The 15,084-nt window shown below is 45.4% G+C and overlaps 1 protein-coding gene across 3 annotated transcripts in view; it reads left to right on the forward strand.

The window, feature by feature from the left end:
* Positions 1–15,084, forward strand: part of Dg (Dystroglycan) — a 46,595-nt gene that overhangs the window by 4,449 nt on the left and 27,062 nt on the right. For all 3 annotated transcript variants that reach the window (XM_077629543.1, XM_077629544.1, XM_077629545.1), the window contains one exon: positions 11,488–11,677. In XM_077629543.1, the coding sequence (XP_077485669.1) occupies positions 11,498–11,677 (180 nt within the window). In that variant the 5' untranslated portion in view covers positions 11,488–11,497. The remainder of the gene's footprint in view (positions 1–11,487; positions 11,678–15,084) is intronic.

A 15,084-nucleotide genomic window follows, 5' to 3' on the forward strand; every position in this document is an offset into this window, starting at 1 on the left:
TTCATGGCAATATAAAACGAACTTAATGGGCAGATTTATAGATGTGCGCATAAGGAGTGATCAATTAGTTAAAAAGTTTGTGCATAGTTTGTTTAAATTCTGGTAATCATGATCACGAAACTTACCCGCTGTAATGTCTGTGGCAAACAAATGGCTTGAAGATCTGTCGGAATCGCTTTGTGCCAACCAGCTGATGTTAAATGTTAATAAAACGAAATATGTAATGTTCTCAGCTGTCAATAAACCAATAATTGATTCTCTCACGCTTTCGTTCCAGTCTAGCTCCCTAGAACCTCTTTCAGTGCATAAATATTTAGGTGTGCTGTTTCACGAAAACCTCTACTGGTGTTACCATGTAGGCCTTGTAACCAGCAAAACTGCCTGATACATTGGTATACTAAAATAAATTTTGCCCCCTTCTTCCAGTACATTTGAGAAAGCAACTATAATTTTCCACGGTCCTGTCTCGCGTGCAGTACTGTTTGTTGGTATGGGGAGCGGGTACGAAAACAAACATGGAAAAGATCTATATACTACAAGAAAAAGGCCTTCGTTTCATATACAATCTGTCTAGATATGACTCTGTTGCAGCATACTTTAAAAGAAGTCAGATACAGTAGCCGACGGGTAATTCGGACTCCAATAATTCGGACTTGTAGGATATTTCGGACCTCGATGAAGCACCGTCAGTCACCCCATACAAGCGCATACATATTCGTGACGGATATTTTGGACTTCAATCATCCGAAAGTTAGATTTTTCGGACTAGTTTCAGTCACCTGCGGGCCAAAATCTGCCATTTTATCGGCTTTTCGCAGGCGCGAAAGGCGCCATCTTGGATTTAGGTGGATTTACTCTGCAGTTGGATTGGCTTGACATACTTTCTGTACCTCATTTTTGCCAGTAGAGGTCCCTGCGATCTTTGAGACTTCGATGTGGCAGTCGGATTGTCATCGCCGTCAACTTGCTTTTGTCACCAATGATGTCGCGGACAGTTATCGCTTGTCTCATACATTGAAAATTGAAAATTGGTTGTTCGGGAAAGGAAATTGCGCAGTATCTGTCTCACATCTCGAGGACACCTGAACAGAGCATTAAGAGAAAGGATAAAGGAGGGACTGAGAGAAGAAAGGAAGAAAGAGGTGCTGTAGTGGAGGGCTGTGGAATAATTTCGACCACCTGGGGATCTTTAACATCACACAGCACAGGCGCCTTTGCATTTCGCCTCCATCGAAACGTGGCCGCAGCGGTCGGGTTCAAACCCGGGTACTCCGAATCAGAAGCCAAGCGCCCTAACCACTGAGCCACCGCCGCGGGTCTCATATGTTCGCCATTTGCCGTTCCATCACTTGGATTAATCCGACTGCGTCGACCGAGTGGCGCTCAGTCTTCACGAAGTTACATCCGTTCGCCGTTTTGTGATTGCATCTGGTGATTGCATCTGGTGGTTCCACCGCTTTGAATGAAAAGTTCCTTGTCTTTGCGTGTGTTTGACAAGCGGTGGGGTGCACACTCCGGTTGTGGACAACATGGTACCGCCGGGTCCATCAAAGAAGCGTGGGAAGTATTCGACTACACGCTGTGACCTTGCTGTCTAGCGTGTACAGTGAAAGTACAACTTTGGCACAAATACAGGCGCAAATTGCCGTCAGCAAGAGAAAAAATCAGTCACTTTCGCTCTCAGTGCAACACGAACGGGACACAAGACGAAGGACTAGCACAAACAGCGCCTGTTTGTGCTAGTCCTTCATTCAGGGGCGGCAGTAATGATATGGTAAATGATGCATTCGTCCGCTGATGTATGTATATTATGGCTCATGTTGGATTATATCGTTAATGGATATCAAGGGCAAGGGACCAGAACAGATGCATGGCGGTGGGAGGAGTTACTGGAAAGGGGCTGGATAAGTTTTTGTTCACTAGAATTATGAGCTGTCAAAAAAATATATTCTTGAATGTACATTCAGATATTCCAGTCTAGGTTTAGCAGTTAAAGGACTATAGACACCTAACTTTCAGGTGCATGTTTTCTTGTTTGTGATGATGTGGTATTCTCCTAAGGCCACTAAATAATTTATAATCGAATTTTTTTTTCGTGCTGTCTCGGTTTCAACAGCTGAACGATGACTGTGAAGTCAAAGTGTGGTTATAGATCACGTGAGGCATGAAAGAACTGCAATATAATTGCTGCTTCTACATTCATTGTTATTCCGGCTCTTGAGGGAGGCTGGCTTCAGCGCTGTAGTGAGTTAAAACGATGAAGCAGCTATTATATTGACATTTTCCATGGATCACATGACATATAACCGCACTTTGACATCACAGCCATCCTTGGGCTATTGAAACTGAATGAACATGACAGAACAGTTCCATTATAAATTATTTAACAGTTGTAGGTGAATACCACATGGTGATTCGTGCATGGTAGTGTCTTCCGCATCATTGTAGAGAAGAAAACATGGCACCAAAGTTAGTTGTCTATACCCCTTTAAATTTTTGGTAGCAAATTCCAGTGAGGTACTATATCAAAGGCTTTTTGAAATCGAGAGAGTTTGCATCAGCCAGTACCTAAGAATGGAGATAAGTGCGCAAGCCGTGGGTAAGCAGTGCTAGTTGTGTTTGGAAGAGAGTGCCACTGAGGTAACTATGCTGTCAGGGTTGCAAAAAGTGATTAAGTGATTTTAGGTCAGGAAAGCCATGATTTGAGGGAAGAAAAGTCTGTCCATGGTCTTGCAGGTCTTGTTTGTGAAATAACAGGAAGGAGAGCACGAGGTTCATTGCCTAATTTGCAGAATGAAGCAGTCTGTCCTACTTTCCAGTCATCTTCCTCATGTGAGGAAGTGAAAAAAAGAGTACCTGCCAGAATTGTATTCAATTAGTGAATAGCACATTGAGCTTATGGAAAAAGTGCTATGCTGTGGATTGCAGTGAAATGGAATGGACTACTGCTAAATAGAACTTAAGTGGGGGGTCAAACAGTGGTGTAGCGAGAAGTTTCATTTCACCAAACTATCCGTATTTCGTAAAGTGCAATCTGATTAATGAAGCATTCGTCAGCAAAAATATTGAATGCTTCTGAGAAGCCAGCGCAAATATTTTGCGATTTACCAGTTTCAAAGCATGGGCAGAACAAGTGACTAGTGAGCTATGCCATTTTCAGTAATGGAAGCTGTGACTAACGTACGTGTCCCGTATGAAATTTGAGCAGAGAAGCATATAGTGGAGAGTTTGAGAATGCAACATTTCACTAGATTGACCGTTAGCTTTATTGCTTTTACTTTGTTTTTTAACTGAACTTCTAAGTACTAGACTGAACATATTGACTGACAGTTCAAAGTCTGTGCAAGTACAGGCTGAACTGATTTGGTCCAATTTTTTTTATTACAGAAAATATTGCTTAAGATGTAGGAGATACAGTTCTTATTCAGTGAAATAGTAGATGCACTTTTGCAACTGCCGCGTCATGATGTATGAGGTGAGAGGTTGTGCACCGAACCAGAGGTGGGAATTTGACCTCAAAAAAATTGGCCGACCTCACTCAACCTCACCTCAACATCAGATTGTGAGGTTGAGGTTGGCTGCTCGACCTCAGAAAACAAAAAAAGAACAATTAAGAAGTTTTCAGTTGAAAACAATTCTGAGAATCCTGTGAGACAGAAAAGACAAAATGGTGATGGTATTATTTAATAAGGTGTGTAGAGACACTTGATTTGCACGCAGTAGGAGAAGCTTATAATTTAGGATGAACCGTCGGAGAGTTTATGGCTTGCGGCCAGGGTTGTCCCATATGTGGTTACCACCAGTACGTCAGTGAGTACTTTATCAGTGTCAATATTTGGCAACCTGCTTTGTGTATACTTGATCATATTGGAAACCTCTCGCTTATTCACGCACGAACCAACAGTTTACAAACACAGACCTTCTACACCATCTACGAGAAATTGGGAGGGGGGGGGTGTATTCACGATACTCTTTTTAGACTTGAGAATAGTTGGCGAATGTAAAGAAACTAGTCGTTGATGTACTTTCCAATGTGACGGCTACGCAGACAATTTTTATTTATTTACAGATACTGCAGGCCCTTCTCGGGCCCATGCAGGAGTGGTTACAAGGAGGGAATATAAAACAAAGGGAATACGTAAAGTACAAGGGTACAAAAATAACATTTCATCGCTATAGTGGCACAGGGTACTAATGACGTCAAAGCCAGGAGAAGAAACTAGCGGGTTGAAAAGGAAACACATGTAATTGCAAAGAAAATACAAATGGAAATTGGGCGACATAGGTTGATCACGGTGGTACTGACAGTGATTCAACTCTGTTAACATGCTCTATGAATGATTCGATTGAGTTGCAGTTTACAGCAGCCGGTGGTAGTTTATTCCAGCAAAAAATAGCCGATGGGAATAAAGAATATTTATGAGCATTAATGTGGCTTATGGGTTGATGAAGTGCTTTTTCATGGTTATTTCTTGAAGAGTGACGGAATGGTTCCTGGAAGTATGTTTCTCTTGAGATGTTCAAATGACCGTAATAAAGTAAGTACAGAAATTTAAGCCTTGATGTTATTCTGCGCTGTGCTAAGGTGTGAAGATCTGCTTTGTGAAGTAGGTTAGATACGCTAGAATGTCTAGAAAAATTTGAGTATATGAAGCGTACTGCTAGGTTTTGAATACGTTCCAGCTTGCCTATCAAATATTTTTGGTGTGGGCTCCAAATAAGATCCGCGTATTCTAAGGTCGGTCTTACGAGTGTTTTATACGCATTAAGTTTCACGTTAGGAGGTGCGTTGCGTAATCTTCTTCTAAGGAAATACAGCTTACCTTGTGCCTTATGATATATGTTTTTAATGTGCTGTTCCCAGCATAGATTGCTGGATAGTGTCACTCCTAGGTATTTAATGTTATTAGTTCTCTCGACAGGAACATTAGTTATAGTGTATAAAAAATCTAGTGGCTTTTTTTTCTTACTGAAAGTTATGCTCTTTGTTTTGGTGGCATTAAGTCTCATTCCCCACCTAGTGCACCAAGACTGAATAGACGATAGAGATTCATTTAGTTTAATTTGATCATTAATGGTGTCTATTTCCTTATATACCACGCAGTCGTCCGCAAAGAGCCGAATTTGTACCTCAGGGTCAACGCATAGATAAATATCATTGATATATATTAAAAACAATAAGGGGGCGAGGACTGAACCCTGTGGTACACCTGAGTAGACATCCAAATTATCAGATTCGGAACTTTTCAGTTTGACGCACTGTTTACGATTTTTCAAAAAGCACTCAACCCATGAAATGATAGTGTTTTCGATCCCTATAGCCTGCAGTTTTGTTATTAAATCTAGGTGAGGAACTAAATCAAATGCCTTAGAGAAGTCTAAAAAAATGGCGTCTGACTCCTTACATTAAGGGCGCTTGCGATATCGTGCGTTATCTCTGCCAACTGTGTGGTTGTTGATAATTTCGACCTAAAGCCATGTTGCCTACTGTAGAGGAGGTTGTTAACCTCTAAGTGGTTAATAATTGCTTTGTAAATAATATGTTCGAGTATTTTACAAGTAGAGCTTGTTAGCGAGACCGGTCTGTAGTTGTTTAGTTCATTTTTGGGACCGCCTTTATGAATTGGAACTACTTTAGCCCTGAGCCAGTCATCCGGGACTGTTAGGGTTTGCAACGACAGAGTGAAAATTCGGAACAAATATTTGGAAACCCAGAAGGCGTATCTGTTCAGGAAATTATTTGAGATGTCATCAGGCCCCGGAGATTTCTTTACGTCTAGATTGCGCAGCAGGCAGAAAATGCCGTCTTCACTAATGTTTATTTCTGACATGGGATGAGTGATGGAGTAAGAATCAAGGGAAGCACCTGAAACCGAGCGTGAGAAAACAGACTGAAAGAACGAGTTAAATTTGGTAGCAATAGCGGCAGTGTTGGTTATAGTTTCACTGGACGTTTTTATTTCAGAAACTGTGGATTGCTCGCATGCTAAGTAGCGCCAAAACTTTGCCGGGTCATGCTTCATAGATGACGGTAACGTCTCCAAGAAGAAACGTGTTTTCGCAGCTCGAATATTTCGATTATCTAGCTTTATCCGGCATAACGAGAGGACTCAGCGCAGACAATAGTTTTATCACCCAGCAAATGCTCTTTTCAGTCCTCTGTATGCTGCCTTCGAAAACACTTAACAATCTGCGACTGTAGTACACCAACAGAGGCGCGTTGTATTTATAGCTGTGTGGAAGCGAGCGGCTTCTTTCATTAACGCGAAAGCATTAGATGGCTCACATTCAAGGCCATATCTGCAAAAAAGTGTCCGCAAGAAATAACACCACGTGACGTCATGAGCCAACGAGTCACGCGACTAAGATAATTATGTCACATAATTAATGCTAATTAATGTAATGAGGCAATGCTATGACTAGTACAATTAGTGATGATATCATATGAGTGCAACGTCATACCAGGTAACGTGACAGCGATGTAATGTGGCGTCAAACATAGTCACATGACGACGATGTAATGTGACGTCATACCAGGTCCCCTCCCGCCCCCATTTCGTGATCCATAAGGATCCCACATTACTACACTTGTGCGCATGACACATTACAAAAAGTGCCCACAACCCGGTCCACATTAATGACATTCGGATTGTCCAGCAGGTAGACGCGGCCAGTTCTCGTGTATGACATACTGCAAAGATCACGCAACGACTCATGCCGTTGACTCTTGAGATGATGGCGATGATGATGCTAATTGTGTATCTTTATGAGCCTGGGGAAGTTTGATATACTGCTACCAAATTAAACGTTGCCAGAATGTTGATGAAATATAGTGCATTGCCCAGCAACCGAAGACAATTATTGTGCAGGAAAACAGGAATACCTGCAGCTAATAATTAAGGATGATGATGTTGATGTTCCTGGGAGGCCAAGACCCTCCCCCATTTCCGCCACTTCCCTCCAGGTGGCGATGGTAATGGTTTCAAAATCCTGGGAATTCTCCGATGCCTCTGTGATCCCGAGGCATTTTGCAAGACAAAGCAAGATTACACGTCTTTGAAAACTGTGCCGACTATTAAAATCACACAGGACAAAACAACTGGCCTAGAGTGGGCAGCGTGGGCGTTTTCTGCCCGTGTCGCTTGCCTCACCTATTGGTTCTATGCGCAGGCACCGAATGAAAGCACACCTTCGCTGGTGCCCGCACATCGCGTATGTCGCCGTGGCTAGCATGAGGTCCAATAAGGTTTGAAATTCTTAAGTTTATAGAATGTCGTACGAACTAGTCTCCTACCACTCTCTTCTGGTTCCCACTAAGCTGACTCTTTAAGATTACTGCGATACGCGATCGTTGATCGCGCTGGCGTCATCGTCGGTCTAGCATGACAGACCAGTGCGTCAGCGATGGCATTTGCGTACCGATCAGCCCACCGACCGTCGATCGCCGTCGCATCGGCCTATAGTGTGACCAGACCCTACCCATACCGAAGAAAAACTGCGTTACTGTTATTATTGCTTTTGCGGGTACCAGTCATTCATATATTGGGGATGACTGCTACTTCGATTAGCCGCGAAAGTACAGGGGGGAATGAGACCTCGCTGCACATATTGCAGCAATGAGAGCAGACTTTGCTCCGTGCATGTGCTAGTGACGTCACGAGAGCTTTCATTATAGCGGTCGCTGCCGGTGGGTGGAGTCTCCCGGTCTCAATTTCGATCGTGTTTTTTAGAAAATAGAGCGCATCCAGGGCAGCGAAGTTTCGGAAATTGAATCATAAGCTCTTGCCTTAGTTACTGAAGCAGAAAACTGCAATATGAAGAACGACCATGTCATGGCCCCTTTAAGTGTAATGTACTGTGTAATGTACAGCAGGATCCCTTTGCTCGACTGCAAGGCAAGAGCCGTGACGTCAGCGCTGGAAACGAGCATGATCATGAAGCAGTCTTGCTTTGTGCCATCCGCGTTGCGACGAATTGATAATGTGCCTGTTGGACTGAATTTATTTGTTTGCGGCATCAGACAAAGGTACCACGGGTCAACGGGAGTTATGTGCTTTGCGCGCTGCCGGGAGTTTGAGCCGGCCGGTGCGCACCTACGGCTGCTATGCCAGTGGGGAAAGGGGGAGGGAGAGTGGCGTGCTGTGACAGCAGCACTCCTTCTAGGAAGACCAGAGGGGTGCGTCTTCCTGTAGGCTCGGGCTGAATGGACATTATGGCACAGCACCGAAACTGAGAGCGGACTGCGGCATCCGGTTGTTTAGACAGGGGAAACTGAACACCAAGCGTTATTGCATGAGCACTTCGGTGGTGTGCTCCAACTCCGCTTCGGAAGTGGCACTTGTTGGAGTAAGACGTGGCAACTGCAAAAGTCTCGACCTCAAAATTTCGGCCTCACTGAATAACGACCTCACTCAAACTCATGCGTGAGGTTGAGGTCTGATTTGCAGACCTCACTCACAAAATTTCGAACTGTTGCCAACCTCGCCTCATGACGTGAGGTTGAGGCCGACCTCATGAGGTTGCCCACCTCAGGCATAGAACACTTCAGGATGCATTGACAAGATTGTAATCCATGCTATGCCAATGTGCATTGAACCACATGGACAAGATGGCAAATGTCACCTGCCTTGATCATTGTCACCTGCCTTTTTCACCAGCTTCAATGAACAAATTTGTGGACCTTTTTTTCTTTTTGAGATACCATTAAATTCTGGGCCTGTTGGCTCATTGCAGCTGTTTTAGCAGGAGGCATTAATTGGGCAAAGCCTCCTGGCCCACAAACCCAGCATACACATCCAAAGACTGGAACCACTTTCCACAGATATTGCATCTTTATTTCACAAGTTGTTTAAAGCACTGTGAAAGGTGAAGCTCTCACATCCAATCAGGACCGGGGAAGACAAGAAATAATCCCTAAAATATCTGAGCAGTGTTGTGACTCTTTTTCAAATAGTTAGTCGCAGTAATTGAAAGTGTAGTTCAATGTGGTATTTCGAAAGCACAGGGAGCATTCCATTCACTGGATAAATGAGCAGAGAAAGTCTGCACAGACATAGCACTACGGCGGTCTGCTGTGAAGCGATGCACCACCATTCGTAAGAAATGGCATCCGCCAAATCAGCCTAGTCTCCTGCGTGCAGCCGTTGGATACTGGTAGTCTTTCCTACTCGGATGGAGCCACCAGTTGCAGGGGGAGAGGCACGGTGTTTTTGCGCTCTTGTGCTTTTATTTTTGTTCTCTTATTTCTTTTCGCTGTTCTCTTATTATTCTAAAATTCTTTGTGTCTTCTGTTTTTAAAGCGAAAGCTTTACTACTCCAGCCAGCGAGCAATTTCGGCTCGTTGCGCACTTCAGTCATATGTCATATGCGTGTGGCCCACGAAACGACCTTGAGCCACCGTTGCCTAGAAACGCCGCAGCCGCACTTCAACAGATGGCGCCGTCGTCGGCGCCGCTGCCATCGATGCTCGCTCCACCAGATGTGCTCCGCTGGGGTAGAGGGAGAGGAGGTGTCGCCTCGCAAGGGGGGGGGGGGGGGGGGGGTATATATATTTATGCGCTTCGCCTCAGTGGATTCTAGTCGTTATGGAGAGCGCGAAAGAGACGCAACAACGACAGAACGAAGCAAGGAAGAAACAATGCGCTGAAGAGACGCCAGAAGAACGCCGCACGACTCGAGAAGCATCGTAACGAAGATGCGGCTAGAAGAAGTCGTGCCACGTCCCGGAATGACTTTTCAACTGCGGAAGAGACCGCTTTAAAGGGTCTATGCAATAAATTAATTGAGATTACGTAAAGGAGACGAGAGATAGGCATTTCATCACTCGTCATCCCAACGCAAGAATTTTTAAGCTAGCATCCATAACAACGAAGATATAGACGATTAAAAATTACGCTCCTCCTCTCCCCCCTCAACTCGTACATGCGGGGCACCAGGCAAAAATAAAGAAAACAGCTCTGGGACTGGGCCCCGCCTTTGAATACGTCATCAGATGACGTTCGCTTTGCAACTTTCGGTTGTCGCTCCTAGCACCCCAGCAGCAGCATCGGTGGCGTGCCGGCATATCTCCAGTCTCTCTTCGCCTTCCTGGATTGCGGCGCGCGTCGGGTTTCTTGCTTGTCGTCTGTTGTAGTTAGCAGTAATAATCCCTGACCTCGAGGCGCGACTGCTCGCTCTTACAGCTGCGATGGGCATCGAGCCCTATGCGTGCCCACGAAGAGCCGTGCGAGTGGCTCCGGAACTCCCGACAGAAGGAGGCGGCAGTGGAAAAGTGAAACCATATGCGCGAAGGCAATGCCCTGGCCCGCGCTTGCCCGAGAGGGTCGCGCGGCGGCATGAGCAGACGATTTTCACGGCTACCGGAAGTGTGCCCGTGACGTCGTGGCTGCAGTGGCTCCAGCGAATGACAGCGTGTGATGGCCTGTCGACGTCATTGGTATTGTGACGTCTTTCCTCCACGATTTTAGTTCCAAAATCGGTCACTACGAACACACCAATCGGCCCGCGAATTTTAAAAAACACGTTTTTTTTTAATTTATAATAAATTGCCGGCTCCGTTCCGAAGACTTATACTTGGTGTGGATGCTCATTAGCATCATTACTAAACATAGAAAACATTTACAAGTGACTTTGAATTCTTTGCATAGTCCCTTTAAGTTCTCGAGAGCGTCGAAATGAGATGCTGCGTAGACGACGCGCCGAGGAAACGAAGCTTTCGCAATTCAACTAGGGTTAACCAGAGCTAAACCACAGCCAATTTTTACCCTTTGGTATATAACACTACATGTTCTTGTAGGTATCTTTTGTGCCACATTTAAAAAATCTTTTTCATGTAACCTACTCCCTCGGTGAATGAATAAGCAAACGTGAATGTGCGGCGCAGTTGTGGCCACTTGTTGCATGTTGCCATTGTTGTTACTGCGCCATTTTGGCTGTTGGCCAGAGTACTACAGCTTCCAGGGTGCATTGTGGTGGCTGTGGTCTAGCACAACTACTTGTGAAATTGGCCCATGTACGTTTAGTTTTTTCTTCCCCCTCTTTTAGTGTTAATGGGCCAAACAGCAGGAAGGCAGACCTTGACAGTAAAGCTGCATATTGGGCAAAATTGTTACCTCCGATGAAAGTAAGGAACTCTGTGCCCGCAATGGCGTCATGCACACTTTGCGGCCATAGGAATCAGAATGGCCAAGGCTGCTGGCAGCACACTATTTGACCAGAGCCAAGAGCATTCTAGACAGCAGGCGCACAGCCTCGTGAACTGTCCTGTATACGACTGCAGTTTTTTGCAACACCGCAGTAGCAGCTCTTCTTTGTTGGCTGCAGCCTTGTATTAGCGGGAGCATGACGTCGCTTCTGCCATTGACGGGACAGGAAAGGCAGAAAATTTAAAACTGCAATTGAACCGGTTCCTCAGTCATTCTGTTATACCAACCCACTTTGAGCGCACCTGTATATATATTTTAGAGCATGAACTTTTTTTTTTTTCAGGCGGCGAGGAATGGCAGCAGGAGCACTGCTGCGGCTAGCCGTGGCTGCAGCATTGGCTGCAGCTCTGGCATCGGCTAGCGGGGCAGTGCGGCGTCAATGGGGCGTCCCAGACACCTCTGTGGTCATGGGGCGCCTCTTCAACTACTCCATACCAGCCGATGCTTTCCAGGGACACGTCTCTCGCCTCGAGGTGAACTCACTGGCTTCGCTTAATCACTAGGCGTTGTAGAACTGGCAGTGGGCAGCTCTATGCCCCTTTGAGCAGTGTAAAAATTGGAACAGTTTGAAGGAAGCCAGCTGTCTTTGAAGGCTCACTTGTTTTCTTTTCATTTTATAAAAAGATGCAGTAATTCAGTTTTCTTTAAAATTCCACAAATAGCTACATGTCCAGAAAAAAAAATCAAAGAACACTTAAAGGAGCAGGAAACGATGTTGCATTTTTATTGTTTTTGCTTCCGATAATGTTATGTATGCACATACTATTAGTTCGGTGAGTGTTGTCCAAAGAGCAGGAATGGAGTTGGCAAATATGTCTTCCACTATCATACATATCCAGAATGGGCACTTATGGTTGCCATGGGGCACATTCACAGCAGCAACACTTTGCCATTTGTGCCAGGCTTTAGCCCTGTGTTGAGTCTGCCACAAGTGCAACAAATGCGAGTTCGCGTGCATTTATGTGAGTGCACAAAAAGTTGCTCTAACACAGACCCACCCACGCACATTTCAGCAGCCAGCTGGAACTGAGCTGACATATTTGCGTGAAGGTCATGTACATTTCAGTTGTGACCAAAGTGACTGATGAAATGGGATCCCATTTCCTCCTGCATTTTGTGCGGTGCCATGCATGCTTTTCACGGCCGTGCCTTGCCAATGGTGCGACTGCTGTTGATGCCAAGTCAGTGTGTCGAAATATCAAACAAAAAAAAAAACCATTTGAGGGACTCATCAGAGTACATTTCGAACGGACTGCTTCGTCCGTATCATTGCTAGCCTTGCTCATTCTTCCCTCTCCTATGGCAGCGTGTGTCCTGAGATATATCATGTGACCCCTCCTTAGGAATCACTCATTTAGATACATGGCACCGCAACACAATCCTAGCTCAAGTATACAGTGTGTGAAAGTGAAGTTTGAGTTCAAGAAGGCACTTAAAGCAAATATTCCGTTGAAATTGGCAAGACTGCTAAAGTGTTTTGTACTGTCGCCAGAAAAGAAATTTGTGTGGAGTACGCTGTTGTCTTTGTTACAAAAAAAATACCAGTGCAAGAAAGAAAGAAAAAACAGCAAAGGTGACAATGAAAACATGCACTGAAAATGCTGTGTCCGTGTGTTCTCGGCCTTGCTTTGGGCTGTTTTTTTTTTTTTTTCATTATGTGCAGCAATTTAACGAGCCCCAAGTAGGTGGCACACTTGATGTCTTTAAGGTGTTATTGCAGAACAGCCCAACAGTACAGCCAGAAAACGTGTGCACGGTAAGCATATGCCTACCAGCAAAGTAAATTTTTTCTTCTATACCAGGCTTAAAGGAGCAAAATTTCTAATGTGCTTCGAATGACCGACTACCTTGTTATCGTCAGTACATATCGTTGTGTCAAACAAATATTTATAATGGTAATTCAAGAGTTATTCATAAAACTAATTCATCATCATCATGATCAGCCTGATTATGCCCCTACAGAGCAAAGGCCTCTCCCATGTTCCTCGAATTAACCCTGTCCTTTGCCAGCTGCGGCCACCGTATCCCGGCAAACCTCTTAATAATCCACCCACCTAGCTTTCTGCCGCCCCCTGCTATGCTTGCCTTCTCTTGGAATCTACTCTGTTACGCTTACACCTATCATTTTTCTTTCCTTGTCTCTCTGTGTTGTCCTTAACTTAAGCTGAACCCTTTTCTTAGCCTCGATGTTTCTACCCCACAGGTGAACACTGCTTAGATACAGCCGTTGTACACTTTTCTCTTGAGGTATATTGGTAAACTGTCATTCATGATCTGAGAGAACCTGCCATATGTGCTCCACCGCATTCTTATCCTTCTAGCTATTTCCCTCTCATGATCCGGATCAGCAGTCACTGCCTGCCCTAAGTAGACATACAGTTGAATCCCGCTACAATGAAATTCACGGTGCCCGAAAAAATTTGTTCTCGCGGAACTCCGTTACCATAAAAATTTGATATGAAATGCAAAAATAATTGCCCAAGCAGCAGAAAAAACTTTTAATGCCAAAAATTTGTAAGCTTGGCTTGCTTGCGCTTCATGGCGAGCAACGCCGTCACGCGATTTTCAGATTCAGGCAGCAGACCCATCGTGACATCGTCATCACGGACAGCAACGAAATTCCGGACTGCATCGAAAGCGTCCATCGCCTGTGACGCAGTTGCCTCATCAGGCACGTCCTGTACGTCATCTTCGACATCAGAAGACTCCTCATCATTCCGGGCGGCTTTGATAATCTGTAATCGCTCACCTCTTCGTGAACTATAACACAATCGTCGGCACCGATGTATTCGTCAAGCTCGAGATTAGGCGGCACGTTTCCCATTTTTTCCAGCGTTTTCCAGGTGGCCGTGATCCCCGGTGCCGCCGACGCCTCTTCGTCGTCGTCTGTAACGTCTGGTGTTGCGCCAGCAGAGTCTACGGATAGATCTTCGGCAAATCTGGCGTGCCTGAAACAGTTCGCAATTATTGAGCGACCCTGTGTGTTCCAGGCAGCAGACATAATTTGCAGCGCCACGTACATGTCCACCTTTGTATCTCGGCTGGTTTCATTGTTCAAGAGCAGCCGCTGAATGAACCTCCCGCGGTAAGTGCGCTCCAGGCTCAGAAGCACACCCTGGTCGAGAGGCGCTAGAATAGATGTGCAATTTGGAGGGAAAAACCTCAGCTCCATATTAGTGAGCTTGACTTCTTCAGAGTGATGGGCTGAACAATTGTCCAGAAGCAAGCAAACTTTACGGCCCTGCCACTTCTTGCCGCAGTCGAATGCCACCATCCACTCTGTGAAAATAGCGCGGGTCATCCATGACTTGTTCGCCTTGTACTGTACAGGTAGGATATGGGATCCCTTGAAACAGCGCGGCTTGGCACTTCTTCCAATGACTAATGGCGGACGCTTGTCAGAGCCAGCCATGTTTGTGCAAAGCAGCACCGTCACACGTTTTTTGCTGTGTTTGCAGCCGTGACAGCGCTGCCTCTTGAAGTCGAGCGTCCTGGCCGGCAACATCACGTAGAATAGCCCGGTCTCATCGGCGTTGCATTATGTCTGCCGGCAAGAAGTTGCTTAAAATGCCGGCCACGTTGCTCACCTTCCAAGCAGTTGCTCCGTCAACGCCTGCGGACATTGATTCTCCGGACAACACTTTTCCGATGATGTTATGGCGGGCCTTGAAACGGTTCAGCCAGCCAACGTTGGCTTTAAAATCGTCAATGCCGAGTAGGCACGCATAGTTCAATGCTTTTTGCTGGACGATGCTTCCGGTGAGGGGAACGTTCTTGGCTTTGTCCAGCTCTTCACGGAGGGGCCGCGTCACCTTTTTGTGCTTTTTGTGCTTTGTTTATAAGCTAGTCGCTAAAAGTTTGAAATTATTGCTCAAAAACA

Source organism: Amblyomma americanum, chromosome 7 (genome assembly GCF_052857255.1).
Source record: "Amblyomma americanum isolate KBUSLIRL-KWMA chromosome 7, ASM5285725v1, whole genome shotgun sequence".
Taxonomy (NCBI): domain Eukaryota; kingdom Metazoa; phylum Arthropoda; class Arachnida; order Ixodida; family Ixodidae; genus Amblyomma; species Amblyomma americanum.